General features: G+C 34.4%; 1 protein-coding gene across 1 annotated transcript in view; it reads left to right on the top strand.

The window, feature by feature from the left end:
* The window catches only part of LOC121415859 (solute carrier family 12 member 3-like), a 54,449-nt gene extending 38,870 nt beyond the window's left edge, over positions 1 to 15,579 (top strand). Inside the window, exons 11-25 of the mRNA XM_041609233.1 lie at positions 667 to 774; positions 2,528 to 2,651; positions 3,310 to 3,411; positions 3,944 to 4,099; positions 5,200 to 5,299; positions 6,103 to 6,214; positions 7,337 to 7,471; positions 8,152 to 8,258; positions 8,800 to 8,924; positions 9,459 to 9,761; positions 10,486 to 10,597; positions 11,225 to 11,311; positions 12,129 to 12,240; positions 12,829 to 12,896; positions 13,459 to 15,579. Coding sequence (XP_041465167.1) covers positions 667 to 774; positions 2,528 to 2,651; positions 3,310 to 3,411; positions 3,944 to 4,099; positions 5,200 to 5,299; positions 6,103 to 6,214; positions 7,337 to 7,471; positions 8,152 to 8,258; positions 8,800 to 8,924; positions 9,459 to 9,761; positions 10,486 to 10,597; positions 11,225 to 11,311; positions 12,129 to 12,240; positions 12,829 to 12,896; positions 13,459 to 13,594 — 1,887 coding nt within the window. The 3' untranslated portion in view covers positions 13,595 to 15,579. The remainder of the gene's footprint in view (positions 1 to 666; positions 775 to 2,527; positions 2,652 to 3,309; positions 3,412 to 3,943; positions 4,100 to 5,199; positions 5,300 to 6,102; positions 6,215 to 7,336; positions 7,472 to 8,151; positions 8,259 to 8,799; positions 8,925 to 9,458; positions 9,762 to 10,485; positions 10,598 to 11,224; positions 11,312 to 12,128; positions 12,241 to 12,828; positions 12,897 to 13,458) is intronic.
* The last annotated feature ends 2,475 nt before the right edge of the window (positions 15,580 to 18,054 follow it).

Raw genomic sequence — 18,054 nt, 5'->3', positions numbered from 1 at the left:
GCATTATTTTATTAATTAGAGCAAACTTATGATTTTACGCATAAATTAGCGTAATTCATGATACATGAGATTTTTTGCAGAATTTGATATTACAGTTTTGTAGATAATGCCATGGGTAACGCATGTGCCAATTTTCATTGCGATCGACGGTCAAGATCATAAGGGGGGGGGGGCTGAATCAGCCCCCCCACCCCCCCCGTCTTCTTAGGCGTCGAAATAGCCCAGTCTATTTAGGATTAAGTGTGTTGTTTGTCAAAACATTGATATTTCAATATGTTTCATGGTTTGTTTGTTTTTATGTTAATTTTTGTTAAAGTAATTCTGGTAGGAACTCAACAGAGCAGCTTTCCACTGGATATCCCCAAACTGGTATAACCAATTACATCTATAGGAAATAATTTACCTAAAAGTTACTATAGTAGATGACATTATAGACAACAGAAACTAATCTCTGGTCATGTTATTGTGGATTCCTATGGATAAGCCCTGGGATATCATCAATTCACTATGTCTTCTACCACACTTTACCCAGGGGATGGAAATATATTCCTTGAAGGTTTTTTGTACTCTCTTTAAAAGGATTCTGTGTAAGTTACTATTAAAGAGGACACTCCACCATTGGATTATCTAAATGTAGCTTGTCTTCTTTCTTTTATCCATATCCAGGCAGCGAAGGTAATCTCTGGCTGGGTTCCTTTGGTACTTGCTGGTATTTTTGCTGCATCTCTCTCCTCAGCTCTAGCCAGCTTGGTCAGTGCTCCTAAGGTGTTTCAGGTAAGAGGGCAGTGGCTCTATGAAATCTCCAGATGTGGTAGGGCAAAGCCAGCTTATTTTTAATATGCTTACAAGTCCAAGATCTTGTTTAGAAAAGGTAGAGCAATCCCTATATTAAAAACACACCTCTCAATAATGTTAGTCCACAAGATTTAGGTGGCAAATGCTCTTTATACAGTGAAAAAACCCTGTAAAATTATAAATTTGTAATATCCTGAAGATTTTTCCACATTTTAACATTGGTACAGATCCATTTAAGCAAATGACGATATAACTATCGAAAAATATTGAGTGAGCACCACTTGCTTTTGAAAACTTAGTGAAAAATGGTTTGCGCAGAACTTTGAAATAGCTATGCGAATAAAAGTAAACCTTTATCATGTAGAACACGTAGAATTTAGCAAGTAAAATTGATTTTAAGATATCTTTGACCTTTTTTAACTTCGAAGAGTGCATTGCGCCCCACCCCACTCCCCCACACACCATCAAGACGATATTTGATTTACACTGAGCTGTGATTTACATAAAATGAATTAGGCTTGATTTTCATTTTGTTAATCATTGTCAAGCTTGGGAAAAGTGTGGAGAAACAAGTATTAAATGAAAAATTAAATGTCAACCCACTTTAAATAACAAAAACTTAGTGAAAAAGTGCTGGAGATGTCTGATGTAAACTTTTGTTTAGATTCAGTTATGTCCTCAGATCCAGCTGGCACAAAAAGGGTAAAAGTTGTGCTTACTAAGTGTTGAAATTTCAATTTGGGTGGCAAATTTGTTTAAAAATGCTTGAATGTGTCTGTTTTATCTTAATTGACTAAAAGTGCAAGGGAAATGTAGGAAAAATGTGTCGCAGGGTAAGTTTGATTTCGCCCTTTCCCCTTGACACTGCGTGAAAACGAGCATTTCTGCGCAAACAGATTTCTGCGAGCTTTACAAAAATAGACAGTGCTCACTCAAGTGTAACATTCTGTCAAAACTTTTACTTTCATTGGATAGATGAGACCCAAACCCAAGATTATATGTGAAAAAATTACCCACATGTTGTATATTTTTTGATTCCCAGAGCTTTTTCAAAGTGTAAACTTTTTTTTGATACGCACTGTATATCTACTTATTAGCTGTAGAACATTTGAATTTTTCGAAGTGAACTGAATATCATGATGTCATGAAATTTTGTCTGTGCGACCATGGATATTAAATATCTTACCTATACCTACATGTATCTAACCTTCAGGATTTAATAATGAACTCATGTTTATCCATAGACAATAAGTGGGATAGTTTATTAGACAAGTCTGAACACTATTGATATCATGTATTTGTTGCATATTTTTAACAAGCCTGGACATTTTGCATCCTAACATTGACTTACAAGAATTTATCCCATTCTCAGTATTTACAAATTGTCATGTGTGTCATCCCATACCCAGGTAGTCGATGGTAATAGTTTATTATGTATTTGCTTGACTGGCTTACAGATGATGTACATGTAGGAATTTTCAATCAATGACAGTCCTCAAAAATATCTTTAATGAATCATTGATGGTGATACCTGCTCAGATAAAATTGATTTTCTTTTGAATTCAATATATCATTATAATATCAGGTTTTCATTTTAGATTATGAGAATTTTCGGTGATGATCAATTTCAGCCATACTGTTTCAAACTTGGTAGGATTCTGACTAGAATTACATTTATTATAGAGAAATTTACATGTAAAGACAATTCCTGTATTTTGTTTGTACTATTCAGGCTGTCTGCAAGGACAAGATCTTTCCAAAGATTGAGTACTTTGCTTATGGAGTCGGAGCTGGTGATGAACCAAAGAGAGCCTACGTTCTAACCTTCTTCATTGCAGCTGCTTTCATTGCTATTGGTACATTGAGAAAATTATAATCTCTTTATGCCTTTTTTGTGCATGCTATTATGGCATATGTCAACGGAAATGAAGTATTCTTTACATAATGAACAATTGTCGATGCATCCATTATTTCATCTGATGCATATACTTTTTAATACTAAAATGACCACTACACTCTTAAATTATTAGTGTGTTGGCTCAGTTAGTAGAGCATCCATCTCACAACAGGGAGGTCAGGGGTTCAAATCCCGGCCACGTCGGACCAAAAGACGTAAAAAGATGAGAGTTGCTGCTACCCTGTTTGCCGTTCTAGAGCAACTTCAATCTGGCGCTGGACAGTGGCTGCCAGGCCCACGATCAATTGGGCAAAAATAATTTTTTTTTTTTCATTTTTATTTCAGATTTCATTTGAACAGTAAAGTTAGGATTTTCAGCTTTTCATTATCCATCAAACTTGGCGAGTTTTGAAACATACATGTTAATTTGTATCCATGTATGCAGTCTATCGCAAATAAATAATGATCTTTTAGAAGACAAATGTAGGACAACGTAAATGGTGGTGTTTTCAATGCGAAGAAGAAAGGTTAATCAATTAAGATTTAAAATAAGTCCCTGTTATAAAAGGGATACATGTACATAATTTACTTTCTTTCATTTTTTCAATCTATTATAGGTGATTTAAACACGATAGCTCCACTCATCTCAAACTTCTTCTTGGCTTCCTATGCTCTCATCAACTTCTCTTGTTTTTCTGCTTCACTTGCAAAGTCTCCAGGTAAGTTATACCTGGTCTGATCATTGGTTCATATGTGTACCTGTGTTTATAGTATTTGGTATCTAATGACCATGCTTGGCCTTTGACTCTAAACTGTGTAGTTTGTCAATCAGTATAATTGGATTCACTACTTATCATTAATATTGCCTTAAACCATGTAAAGTTCATCTGTGCTTCTATGTCAGCAATGGATTCAGGATTTTACCAAAATTTTCATCAATTTACTGGGTTTTGTATTTTTTTCCTCGTAAGAAAAAAGGGGGGAAATTACATTTTAATCAAAATAAGGTCAACACAACAAAAACAAATTCTGAAGAGAAAAAAAAGAAAAAAATATATTATGGATGAGTCATTGCATTTTTGTATCATCAGTATCTGCCACTGACTTAATTTAAACTTTCTACATGTATTTCTATTGCCATTATATCCATCTATCCAGAGGTCAAGACCTCTACAGATTAAACCGTAAAGTAAAATGATGTCTGTTTAATTTGAATATTGCACTTATAATTTTTTTTCACTTTGAATCTAGGCTGGAGACCTGCCTTCAAGTATTACAACATGTGGGTAGCCCTGTTGGCGTCAGTCATCTGTGTTGGGGTCATGTTTCTTATCAACTGGTGGGCCGCTCTCCTTACTATAGCTATCATCTCAGGTCTATATTTGTATGTTCACAGCACAAAACCAGGTTTGTATGCGTCATGGTTTACTGGTGGGTGTTTCATAAAGCTGTTTGTAAAGTTACGAATGACTTTACGCACGACTGGTGATCCTTTCTTGTGGTATGTGATATCCTTATGTAATTGATTTATGTCGTAAGAACATGTTCCAGTCGTGCGTAAAGTTGTGCGTAACTTTACGAACAGCTTTATGAAACACCCCCCAGGGCAAGCAGGCCTTGAAGGATGAAAACTTGTGAAGAGGGATGAGGCTTGGTCAAAGATTTTGATGGAGAAAAATTCTCCCAGGGAGTGATGATAACCTTCTCTATTGTTTTATCGTCTTTTTTTTGGGGGGGGGGGTTAAAGAGCCCCTCCCCCCCCCCCATTTAGTAAATTCTTGATCTGCTTCTGACTGTATGAGTCTTTTAGCCAATATTTTGCAAACATATTTCCACAATTTTTTACTTATTCACAATCTTAGAATTTGTATAATCATGATGCTGGTATTGCTTTCATGTTAAACAAGGGTTATATCCAAAAGTGGTATTTTGGAGTTATTGGACTAACAAAATTAGCAGAAATAAAATCACTGTCAAAGTATTATAGAAATGCATACGCATCTTCAAGAGCATAGTTAAGAATTACTTGCAAGAATGTTGACATTCCCAAGGCTTAGCCAAGGGAGTGTGGACTGTTTCAAAATTAACAAGTGTGTGTAATCATTACAATGCCAAAGGAATGATATTCATTATTTGTTTGATAAGATCGTGATATGAACCCTGGTTATTTGACAAACCGTTGTGTCAAAACCATGACGACTAGAGAACTAGTTATTAGTACTGGTCATCAGCAAATTTCCTGTTTTAGCTGAAATATGACTCGTCACAGGGTAGATATCAACCAATCATTGTATTAGGATCCATACCACCAGTTTATAACACTTTCACTTCATACTTTACCTCTGAGGAAGCAATGAAGACTATTCATAATGCAACAGAAGGATGAATGGCTTGTTTAACCCTATGACCTCTATACTCGAGCCAGCTAGAAGAGGAACGATAGAATATTCAATTATTTTTGGTTGTTACGATTGATTAAATTGGGTTTGTTTGTTTTTTCATAACAGAGGTAAACTGGGGAGATTCCAACCAAGCATTCCTATACAAGAGAGCACTCCAGACAACTATCAAACTAGGCAATGTACCTGAACATGTCAAGACATTCAGGCAGGTTACAGGGAGTTCTTTTTGTGTGTGTGTGTGTGTGTGAGACATGTCTTTTTTTTACGTGCACATGTTGGTACGAATGATATCTATCATATTTTCATTTCTTTAAAGTTCAATAGAGCTAATTTTGTAAATAAAGCTTTATTCTGGGTCTTAAAGTGCCACGGGGCTAATTGAACCCCTGACTCTCATGTGTAAAGTTGGGTACCTGAGACCACTCAACTATGGCAACTCCACAACCTCAATGTATGTTACAGTTGACTCACAATCGGGTGTCGTGTTATTGCCATACATGTAGGTTGGTCAGTAATTTGTACTTAAGAAAGATGTTCATTCGTTCATTCAGTGCTCAATAGGCACAAATACTCTCATTTATTTGAGTGATATGCATTTCTTTTTAATTTTTGTTTTGTGTACTTTTTTTGAATGAAATAAGATTTCATATTACCTGTCTATAGTAAATCTACATGTATAGTAAATCACAAAGCATGCTTGGTCTTGTCAGACTAGCATATTGTGCAATATTCTCAGCTGGGTTCGTTAATGTTTAAATTATTAGCATCATTACTTTTAGTGCGAGTCATTATATCAAGAAAAGAATTTGCTATTAAAAAAAAGAAAATCCAATATATGTATTTCAAAAAATAAAATACCTTAGAGAAATAGAATTAGTCATTGATATGATAAATTACCTTTTCATTATTCCAATTTTCCATCACCATTATAAAAATTCAAATTTGAAAAAAAGTGAAATTGTCCTCGGCTTATGTAAATACTATCATTTCTCTCATTACTTTTTACAGACCTCAAATTTTACTGCTGACTGGGCCACCTAACTGTCGTCCAGCCATGCTTCATTTATGTTCACATATCACCAAAAATACCAGCTTGCTGCTCTGTGGAAATGTCATTTTAGTAAGTAATTCTACATTATTTTACCTTTAACATATATGCACATTATTTTTTTTTAATACTTCCAACATTCTAACTCAATTTTGGAGTGTTATGAGTAAAGAATATTCTGTCTCTTCTTATTGGTCTTACTTCTAGAAAAAAAAATTATTGTGAACCTGCTACATGAACCATAGCTTGCAAAATATGTCTTGCCCATTTAGCATTTCAAGGAGATATTTTAGTCATGTAGCATGGTAATATTGCCTTGGTGAACAAGAAAAATTCATGAGAAAACAATTTTAGGAAGTTGGTGGATGAAATTATGTATTAACATTTGTCAACATATTTTATCTGCCACTGAGGCATTGTAGCCCAGTCGGTTAGAGCGGCTCTTTTGGATAAGATTGTCTCTTTAAAAATTGTACGATTTCAATGTGAGGGTCAAATCCAGTTCATGCCGGAAGACATCTAACAAAAGGTGCTCTGTGTGATGGTGTATTCAGTGCACGTGTAAATGCAGTTGGAAAACGCTCTGTCCATCGAAAGAACGTTCATGCTGGTCCCGTGTATTGGAGAGCTGCAACCTATGCACATTAAGACCAATGCACTATTTGTCAAAGACTATGGTGTTCACCTGGTACCCAGTAAAAAATCTTCAGAAGGTCAATTCAATCTTCAAATTCAATTGGTTTAGTAATCACTATTAAATCACTAACACTATGATCATAGGCATTAACAGAAAGACAAGACAGGGCAGGATTGATAGATTCATTATTTATTTCTTTTATCTTGCCTGGCATTTCATACTTTTAAAAATAATGTTTGTTGAATATGTCTTATTTGAATTTCAATAATGTGTAATTTAATGTATTGGAATGTGCAATATTCTCTCAACGTTTTTCCATGAGGGCTCGCATGCCTCTGGGCAATAGTACTGAATTTTACTTTTGCGAGCCCTGGCCCATGAAAAAAACTTTTCTTACTCTTTCCTTCTTTTCTTTCATTTCTACTTTATCCATATTCAATTATCTGATTTCAAATTGTATCTATGTAATTACATTGGACAATTTTTGTATGTTTTTTATGGCCACATAAATAATAGTAATAATAATAATAATTCATATTTGTCTGTCTTTCCTGTAGGGTGAGCAGCCAGAAGTTTTTAGACAGCTCAGAACAGCAGAATATGAGCAGTGGTTGAATTATAAGAAGATCAAAGCATTCCTTGCCTTCACTACAGCACCTAACCTCAGGAAAGGCGCACAACAACTCATGCAGGTAACACCCCCCTTCAGTTGATAGCCAATTGGTCTTATGCTACTTCGTCCAATTTTAGAAACCACTTGAGGTAATCGTTAATGCCTTTAACGAGTGTACTTTCCACTTTATCAAGGATTTTCTCCCCAGTTTGTTTTAAAAGAAATTAATCTTGTCCTAGAGCATGAAATTAGTTTCACTGAGCACGAAATTAGTTGCACTGAGCACTGATGAAGGAGCAACAGCTCGATCCAAAGAAAGTGGTAATAATAGTTGTACATTATCCAGCTACTATTACAATTCACTTAGACGACTGTTATTGCCCTATTGAGCGGTGGATGAAATGACTCTGCTGGACTGGTAATGAAATATATCATAATAAGGGCTGAGTTGAAAGTTTCTTCTTCCAATCTCGTGTTCTTTCCTCTTGTCTTGTATCCATGTACATATTCATATGGGTTTTTTTTTCATGTCAGCTATCGTTATAAGCACTGAAATCATTGTTTGATTGGATGAGAGCAAATTTATCTCAAAATGTCATAATTCAGTTAAAAACATCGCTTCTTTCTACAAGATCTCTTTCTTTTTTGTGAACGATTTATTGATTTTGCTATTTTAGATGTACCCCAGCTCCATTATCAGGTCACTTTTTAAAAGCTATTTTCACTGTAACCTATTTCATCCGATAACACTTCTTGTAGCTCGGAGGATTAGGTAAAATCCGACCCAACACAATGTTTATGGGATTCAAGAGAAATTGGAGTGCCTGTAAGCCTCAAGACCTCTTGGATTATGTCGGCATCATACAGTAAGTTTCTAATAAGTTATTCGTCTGCAAACCAAAATAAGTCTGATCAGTTATTGCTTTGTTCATTTTTAATTAGTTTTGCCTCTTTGCTTTCTATGTATTAACCCGAAAATGTATGGATAATCATAATGACAATAATTGACACCATTTGTGTCATCTCATTTACATATATAAGTTATAAAAAGATTGAAAAGTACGGTTTTTAAACTTTTAATATGTTGTGTACATACTTTATAATGACAAACAATTAGTACTTATACATGTACCTTAATGTGAGTTGTGGATGTCTTATTGTTTCATATGAATTTATTTTGGATATTATATTTCTACTTTTTTATTTAAGATACTCTTCATTGAATTATTTATGAAACATCTTTATGTATACAATTTTGCATGCAATTATATGATTTTGAAAAAAAATTGCATGATTTTTTTTTGCAAACAATTCATTTGTATAATGTTGTACAAATGTACATGATTGTTTTGTATATGGGATTAATGATTTTGTTGTTTAATGTACATTGTATTTTTTATATTTCAGTGATGCCTTTGATCTTCAGCTAGGTGTATGTATTCTGAGGTTACGAGAGGGTTCTGATGTATCAGCAGCTCTTGACTTTGAGAAAGAGGAAACTAATACACAAAAAGAAGATATTCCACAAGAAGGTAGTCTTTTCTTCTATCAGGGTTGGAGGGGTTTCGGGCATATCTTATATTTCCTGCAAGTTTTTAGTTTGTGTTTTTTTTCCTAATTGTATAAGTCAGAATTTTTCTTAAGTTATTTTTCTCTCATTCTCTAATTGCCTCCTAGTCCTTTATTTATTTTTTGCTTTTAGTATTTTATGATGTTACTATTTTTATTATTTTCTTCCTCCACTTTTTGTTGTACTTTGATAATCTATTTTGAGCTCTTGTATATCTATTATTATTTCTTTGTTTTGTTTACTCCTGATATTAATCTTCTCAAAAATATAATATTTGTAATATTTGACATATTCTGGTAATACGGTAAAGCTTGTGACTTTTTGCAGCTACATTAGGCGTCAATATTAGCTGACTTTAACAAGTTATTTGGCATCCCTGACATATATCCACATCGATATACAGCACATCTGTGTTATTTTCAAATTTGTGTTAAGATTTAAAGCAAGCATTAATGAGGTTGCAATCACAGTGCTGCTTCATTCCATCCCATCACAGATGAGAAAGCAACTAACAGCGTCACTACACCAACCATCACCATCACCCAGGACAACACTGTGAAGGAGAATCAAGACCAAGCAGATGAAGAAGAAGAAGAGAAGGAGAAAGAGAATGCGAAGGAATCCACAGCATTGGTTGAGAACTCAGAGAATGATGTGAACCATCAATCACGGCCTCTGTTGACGAGCGAGAAGCTGGTCCGCAACATGCCGATTGGCTCGGTCATCAAGACCACACAGAAGTTCCAGGGCAAGCAACCCAAGGGTACCATCGACGTCTGGTGGCTCTTTGACGATGGTGGTAAGTACATGTACAATATTCATCACATTCTTCATAATACATTAAGAAAACATAACCTACCATCTAATCTAACTTAACAAATAGATATACAGACATGTAATTGACACATTTTGTTTTTGTTTTCGCCAGACCTCAATCAATCAATCACATTTTTCATTTGTATGCTATTTCGAGAGGAGACCCTTTCAACATTAGGCTGGAATTTACAAAGGATTTACGTGGGAAATAAAAGTGTATATGAGTACACTAAATACAGACTTGACTTTAAAATTTGGTTTATAAGCTTAGGATGGGTCATTTTGCAAAAAAAAGAAATGATGACAGATTATCCTTGTATATATTTTTGCTTTTTTATAGTGGAAAATATGTTTTTGAAACTTTCTAAGATCTCAAATCTGAAACTTATGATAATGAGCTTACTACATGTAGTAGGAAGTCTGCATGCCTACCTCATTTTCAATATCTAATTTGCCAAGCAGACATCATGGGGCAAGACCATAAAATCATCAATCATTTTCTACGTCCAAACTCCAGTTTTCTTTATTCCTACTGAACTTCATGAACTGTTGAAGCCATGTTAATCTGATAGCATTGTAAATTTTCATAAGGGCTAGAAAACTAATGGTTCATGACAGCGTAACATATATGGGGACAGAAGTCAATATTTCTTAGAGTTGCCCTATGATATACAGTATATCCATCATTCTTGTTTCTCTTGTGCTAGGTCTGACGCTTCTCATTCCTCATCTACTCACTCAGAAGACAAACTGGCAGAAGTGTAAGCTGAGGGTCTTTGCCAGTGGAAAGAAGGAAAGGGTTGATGATGAGAAAAGAAAGTGAGTTTTCGTTTTAATTTGGAATTTAAAAAAAAGAACATTTGTACACCATAACTTACCTTAAGACACATCTTTTTAATGCTTCCACTCTTTGTCAGTTCCTTAATTTATCATTGTATTTGTACTTTAATCTCTCCTTTCATCCTTTCACTTGGGAAATTTAGATTTCTCGCATTACAAACCCCATCTACTATTATTATTATAATGTTTTCATGAAATCATAAATTTAATATGATTTAAAGTGGCAGTTTGGAATGCCCATGTTTTGATTTTCTTTGAATAAGGTTCCCTCAACTGTTTTAGAAAATACAATTGGTCAATTGAGTTTGTAGTGGAAATAATCTCGACACCTTTGCACATAAAAAGCAGTTTATCGAATTTTGATATTTCTGCTAGTTCAATCAGGTTTTGTGCGTGAGATATTTTTTTTATTACACTCTAAATTTCTTGATGTACTACAAGTTTTGATTAAAAGAATCATTTTTTGCTTCATTTGTGGCAATACAAATAAAGTGTGCAGCAGTTGAACGAAAATGGTTTCTTGGCTTCACGCATCTCCATAATGGAACATGCCTCATCAAAAAGTGATAGGTTAATTAATGGTACATTTCTTTATTTATTTTGCAGTATGGCAAACATGCTGAGCAAGTTCCGTATCCCCCACGACAGCGTCAACATCATTCCAAACATTGGCAAGAAGCCGTCCACTGCAAGGTGGGTGTTTGCTCAACTTGGTCTATGACTCGTTCTTGAGTCATGATGGTGAATTCCAATGAACAATGTTTTGTGTTTAGTTTATCCAACTTTCATTTTCTCCATTTTTACTTCACCTCAGCTGCTCAAATACTGATAATTTTTAGAAAGAATGTTAACTTTTTACGATGTGAATAATAATAATATCAGACAAATCATTTTAAGAAAATCACAGACAGATGTATTGGTGTATTGGTCTGATGTATTGGTCTTGAGATGTTCAGAGGTTAGTTATAGGGTAGTCATAGTGAGATTAATCTTTATATACCATACACACATTGGTACTGACTCCTGACTTGGAGTCATACTTCGATCTTTGTGAAACATTTTCTTGTGCTCTACCAGGCAGGCAAAAGATTGAAAGTAGTTAAGGTACGATGTTAGCGCCTTCTATATTTTAAAAATGAAATTTGTCTGTTATGTTGAGTACTGGTTAAGATCAATGTACACTTTGCCCTTTGGCATGAAATATGCCCTAAACATTTTGAATGACTGATTTTCGTTTTACTCCGAAGTATTTTTTAAGGTTCCGATCGGTTATTATGATGCTGCAAAAACAGCTTACCAAACTGAGCAAGTCAGTTATTATGCAATTTACCTTGCATATTGACACAAAATTATTTTTGATGATTTAAATGGATTTGTTTTAAACAAATCAAATTAATGTACATGTATGTAATTTACTTTTCATATTGAAATACAATAATGGTTAAATGGATTAATTTGTATTCAGTGCAAATTTTGAAAGTGGTAAGTTTGAATTTTTTGTGTGTTCCAGTGTTGAAAAGTTTAACGAGATCATCCAGCCGTGGTTACTGAAGGATGGTGAAGATCCTAAGATGTATCCATGGAAGATCTCAGAAGAAGATGTAGAATCACTCAAAGAGAAGGTGAGATGAGATGCCAAGATAAGGTTCTAAACATAGTGATATTAAGGGGAGGGGGCAGGAGGAGGATTGTGGTATTGGTGGTTGTGGTGATGATGTTGACGACGACGATGATGATGACAATGATGACGACATCGGTAACGGTCCCGAGATGGTGGTGATTTTGGTGCTAATGAAGCTATTGGTGACTATGAGGATGATGATGACGATGACAACATTGGTAACGGTCCCGAGATGGTGGGGATTTTAGTGCTAATGAAGCTATTGGTGACTATGAGGATGATGACGACGAAATTGGTAACGGGTCAAAGATGGTGGGGATTTTAGTGCTAATGAAGCTTATGGTGACTATGAGGATGATGATGGTGATGATTTGGGTAATGATGGTGGTCCAGGTGATGATGATGAGGATAAGATGACGATGATGAAAATGGTAATGAGGAGGAGGACAGCGATCGCAATGATAATGTTAATGATCAAGTTTTTATGAGGATATGTTTCTCTAAAAATTTGTCAAAACTTTGTTCGTTAAAAATTGTTGGAAATACTCATACCCTTCCTTCTGTTCCCTTTTTCTAAACCCATTTTCAGACAATGAGACAAATCCGGCTTAGGGAACTTCTTCAAGAGCACTCAAAAGATGCCAACCTCATTGTCATGTAAGTGTAACCATGATTCTGCCGAGTGTTTTTACTTTTGCATGCGCCGAAAGACATAAAATTTGAGAGGGTAATTTGTGATATTGTCATATCACAATCCATCTTATGCCTGTTCTTCCAACATGGTCTAATTCCACTTTTCATCTCATATCCTATCGATCTAATTGCCTTTCTTTTCATTTACAATTTTCTTTTTACTAGTGATAGTCTGTCTATGACCCATTTCAATTAACAGTCCCTTGTTTTGACTCCAATTTATTTGTTTGATATGACCTGCCAGTAAAAAAAAATGAGTAAAAACTGAGAAAAAGTGTCTTCCAGACTCGAATCAATTTGGCAGTCAGTGTGTTGTAATGCTAGTCCACTTGTGAAGATACTGATTCTAAATATCTACCCCAAGTTGTTTTTCTAGATCCTTTGAGGGGCTTTAACATCTTGTCATCCATACACTGATGCATACAGTTCTTTATATTAACTCCAATTCAATTCTTCATATTCGATAATTGATCATGATAATTTGTAGATTGACATCTTATCAATATTCTACTCTTATATTGATTAGGTCACTACCAATGCCTAGGAAGAATCTGTGTCCACCCATCATGTACATGTGCTGGTTAGAAGTGCTTTCTGGTGACCTCCCTCCAATCATGCTAATGAGAGGCAACCAGACCAGTGTTCTCACCTACTACTCATAGTATATGCTTTAACAGAACGTTCATCTTAGACAGACTGAACACACCCTGTGTATAATACATCAGGCTCACGAGGGCCAGCCTGACTAGCGTTCTCAACTCCAACTCCTAGTATACGATAAGTGGAAGGTTCATCTGAAGCCCAAGTCACATGTAAAGATGGATCCTCAGGGATCTACACCGCAACGGACCTAGAATGGTCCGAATAGTTTGAGTGTTGATGACTGTATTTTGACACTGCATCTACACGAACCATGCATGCAGAGAACGGCGTCTACACAGACCATCAGGGTGTCAGCATGGACCTACAGGACAGCTACACAGACCAAAACGGCAGCTACATGGACCATTAGGGCAGCTTTTTGGACCAACACAGCAGCTACACTGACCAATGCGGCAGCTACACGGACCATCAAGAACTGTTCTGCCAAGACAGCAGTCCACGGATGACATCAGATTTTTTTTTCCTCCCAAAATTTACTGTATTGGCCTCCTGAACCTTTCAAGGACCTCCAAATATGTCCAACGTGTCTGCATGGATCTCTCCCCTGGATCTGATCTATAATGTGGCTGGCAGGGGTGAAGGAAAACTGAACACACAATAGTAAACACTCATCCAAAAACAGTCTGAACACATCCTCGTGCATCATGTAATGTTTGTGGAAAGCAATGATTGTGTATTCAACTTCTACATGTACATTGGTTTTCCTCAGACATACAAGAACCATCCTTGACCGACTGAACATCTCCAATGTACCGGTAATACATAATAATGATAATAATTGTGATATCTTATTGAGTGCACACACCATCCAGAAACACTCATGACATATTTGTCATGCCTGGCAACTGTTTTGTATTCATCTGAAATTTGTCATGTAAGCTTCAATGGAGTGTTGCAGAGGCAAACATTTTAGTTTACCATTAACTATTGAAATTACTTTCTTGGTTTTCACATTAACACAACTCTATCAAACCAGAATGCACGTGAAAGCAAACTATGCTGCTCAACATCTATTGTTATATCATGTTTTAAGTGTGCAGTTGAATGCAAATTTAAAGAGTATCAAAATTCGAATACATAAAGCAGCTTTTAACCAATGTGGTTTTAGAAAAAATGTAATCACCAGATAAATCTTATTACTTTGAAACACAATATTTATTCTGTATTACTATCATGTCAGGCAATCAAGTGTATCAAATCACAGGAAATATATTGGGTATACTATTTAACATATGCTGGGTCATAATACCTTTATTTGTTTGGGCATGTGGAGTAATTCATAATAAATATGGGTTTCTGGGGAGTGTTCCATCAACACTTTCGTCCGACAAGTTGTCAGATTTGACAACTTTCCTTGATTTTGATTGACTGAGAAGCATTGTTACTATGGTAACTGTTGAATAAAATGGGACTTGTCGGATATCACTTCTGACAAGTCCTTTCATGAAATGCTCCCCAGATTGTTTTGTTTTAATTAGTGTCCAACATGCATTGTTTATTGTTTTAAATATTTCTTAATGACAAAGAGTCTATATGCATATTTCTATATAGTCATATTATTATTGTATCTGTCACCCTAACCCTACTTTGTATTTCCAGTATGTTTAAATACTTATGAAATTATTTAGATTTAAAATGCAATATTGTTTTTTGTTGTTTATTAACATAATTACATGTATTGTGTTAGTCATTCAATTAAAAGAGTATTACAATATGTAAGTTATATTGTACATACAGCTACTTTTTTCATATTCCGATTGCAGAAGAGATAATCATGATAGTAGTTTAACAACCATTTCTTTTTTTAAAGAACATGTAATAGAAAGATGATATAGAAACAATTAAGATCTAAGTAAGTTTACACATATAGGCAACTATTGTCTTGTGCATGTTTGTCCTTATGGTGTCATGCAGTTCCATAAAAACTCATCATGGTTTTTTAAAGTATATCCCAAAATTGTAGAATTGACAGTGTGTTATTAATGTATCTCATAAAAATTAAACATTAATTGCAAAGTTATAAAGCATTGTACCATTTACATGTACATGTATGCTTTTGTTGATATGGAAATTTCATGTCAGATTGTGTTCATATTGTTTTTGATAAATGAATCTGGAATAATGTAGTTGTTCATTGCTCCTTCAACTATAGTGTTTTTTTATTGTTGATGAACAAGATGTGTGTTAACTCACTTTAATTATTCCATTGTATAGAATCATCATTCCTGATAGACCAAAATCCTGGTGAGGGAATATGTGATGATCATGAAAATAAGTGGATGTGTGTTGAATTTTTTTAGATTTTTATAGAAATTATATATTTTCAAATGTATAGTCCTACTTTCTTATGAATAATCAAATGATCACAGATATATAACTGCCACTTTTCTTTTAATGCTTGTGCCTGTCTGTAGATTAAAGTAGTTTATATGAAGCAAAATTTCAGTGAATAATGATCATGCATTTTTGTAACTGAAACTTATAAGAACAATCAACTTTAATGTTATAGTAAGATAAGAAATCATTTACAGGTAATGTTAATTGTTTTAGGAAAAAATGGAAGGAGAGGCGAGATTGAAAACAGAAAAATGATTAAAAGATGGGAGACTGCTTTTGAATAAAGGTAACACTTTCTATTTCAACAAAGACATACAGAGCAAAACATTTCTCATCATATTTCATGTAAAATGCGAGAATAGTTGTACAGTTGCTTCGAGATCTGGTAAAACTGGATTCATATAGGATGACTCAAAATCCAAGGCTTTTATCGTTTTCAGGGATAATAAAGAGCAACATTTTATTGCCTGCCATCTCTCCTGTGCCACATTAAGTTTTAGGGTGCAACGTTAACAGGGTTTTGCATGGACTATGGTAATTTAACTCATAATAATTCTTGATAGATTGATTGTAAACGAAAGCTTCGTGTGTAGAAGGAACAATGTGATGCACACAACACTGTTGTGTATGTGTGTGAGAACAATAGACTTAATACAACCCTATGTGTATCGTGAATAAAATATGATTTCAGTCAAAGTTGGCAGCCTTCTAGTCGAACAAAGCGGGCAAAGGGTTTGTTGTGGGTTGTTCCTTAAATTCAGTCACTTTATGGCAAAGCCTACTTTGCTGGCATTATGTTTTCAACACATATTTTTACATTTAAAGCCTGTCTAAAGCTCTTTGGAATTATACAAGAATATGGAGGCAATAAAATGTAGTTAATTCTTAAAGAGCACGGCTTGTGTAAATTATTGCAAATCCTGTGATATACTTACACTGTAGTACATGTCGGTACTTGAAAAATAAGAAAAAACTATACATAGCAAAATAAAATTTTGGTAAATTTAAAATGATCTGTACTCTGTTTAGAATTGGAAAGAGGTTTAAAAGTTGTAGAGGCTGTGTTTAAAGCAGTTCTTCGATACAGATGTGATATAGTAGTCTGAACAGAACCGTGCACTATCAAGATTGAAATTTATTTATTCTGTGTATCAACAAAATTTGTTTACAAAGAAATATTTAGCTTTAATTGGTTGTTTTCAAGAGTGATACAGACATTTTGTTTGAGTTTAGATATAATTTATCAAAGTATCTCTCTCTCTTTCAGTGATTGGTCATTAATCTGTATTCATTGGATATATATGAATAAATATTGTGAAGAAATTATCTATCTCAATACTAAATGAGTATTAATGGTTTACAATTGCACTAATTTAATTGATTGAAAATTATTAGGAGACATGTTACAGTGATTGTTACCTTAAGATTACATTTAGTAATTCATGTTGATGATGAATGTATACAAATCAAAATGAAGTCAGTGGCTTTTTAAACTTGTTTGTATATATTAGTAACCAGGTTTACCGTACATGTAGGTAATGTTAAGGAATAAATCATTATTTATGGAGTAAATTTTGAATCGGTGTGCACTGGTTTCAATTACCAAATTTTTGCGTTTTTCTGTTGTTTTGATATGTTGAGTTTAATAATTATCTGTTATTAGGTTGAGGTATCTTATATTATGCATGTAAGCACCTCAAGTTGACATGTGTGTGGTTTTAAAGTTCAAATATGCTTATAATCCTATAACTGTACAATATGCACATTTATTTTATTCTTTCATTATCACACTGATCTCCAAACTATCTACAAATCATTTGCACTATTTTGGGGGATCAGTTGCCTGTGTGCTTTTAAGGGATAAGTCCACCCCTTCTAAAAAATAAAAAAGCATATTAACACTGAAAATTTCATCAAAATCGAATGTAGAATAAGGAAGTTATGACATTTTAAAGCTGTGCTTACTTTCACAAGACAGTTATCCTTGTCAGTATGCAAATGAGGGGACTGATGGCATCACTCACTATTTCTTTTGTATTTCATTGTATGAAATATGAAATATTTTAATTCTCTCCTCATTGTCATGTGAGACAGTTTTATTCTTCCCATAACATTTAGAATT

Source organism: Lytechinus variegatus, chromosome 5 (assembly GCF_018143015.1).
Source record: "Lytechinus variegatus isolate NC3 chromosome 5, Lvar_3.0, whole genome shotgun sequence".
Lineage (NCBI taxonomy): Eukaryota > Metazoa > Echinodermata > Echinoidea > Temnopleuroida > Toxopneustidae > Lytechinus > Lytechinus variegatus.
This window is presented reverse-complemented; position numbering and strand designations above follow the sequence as displayed.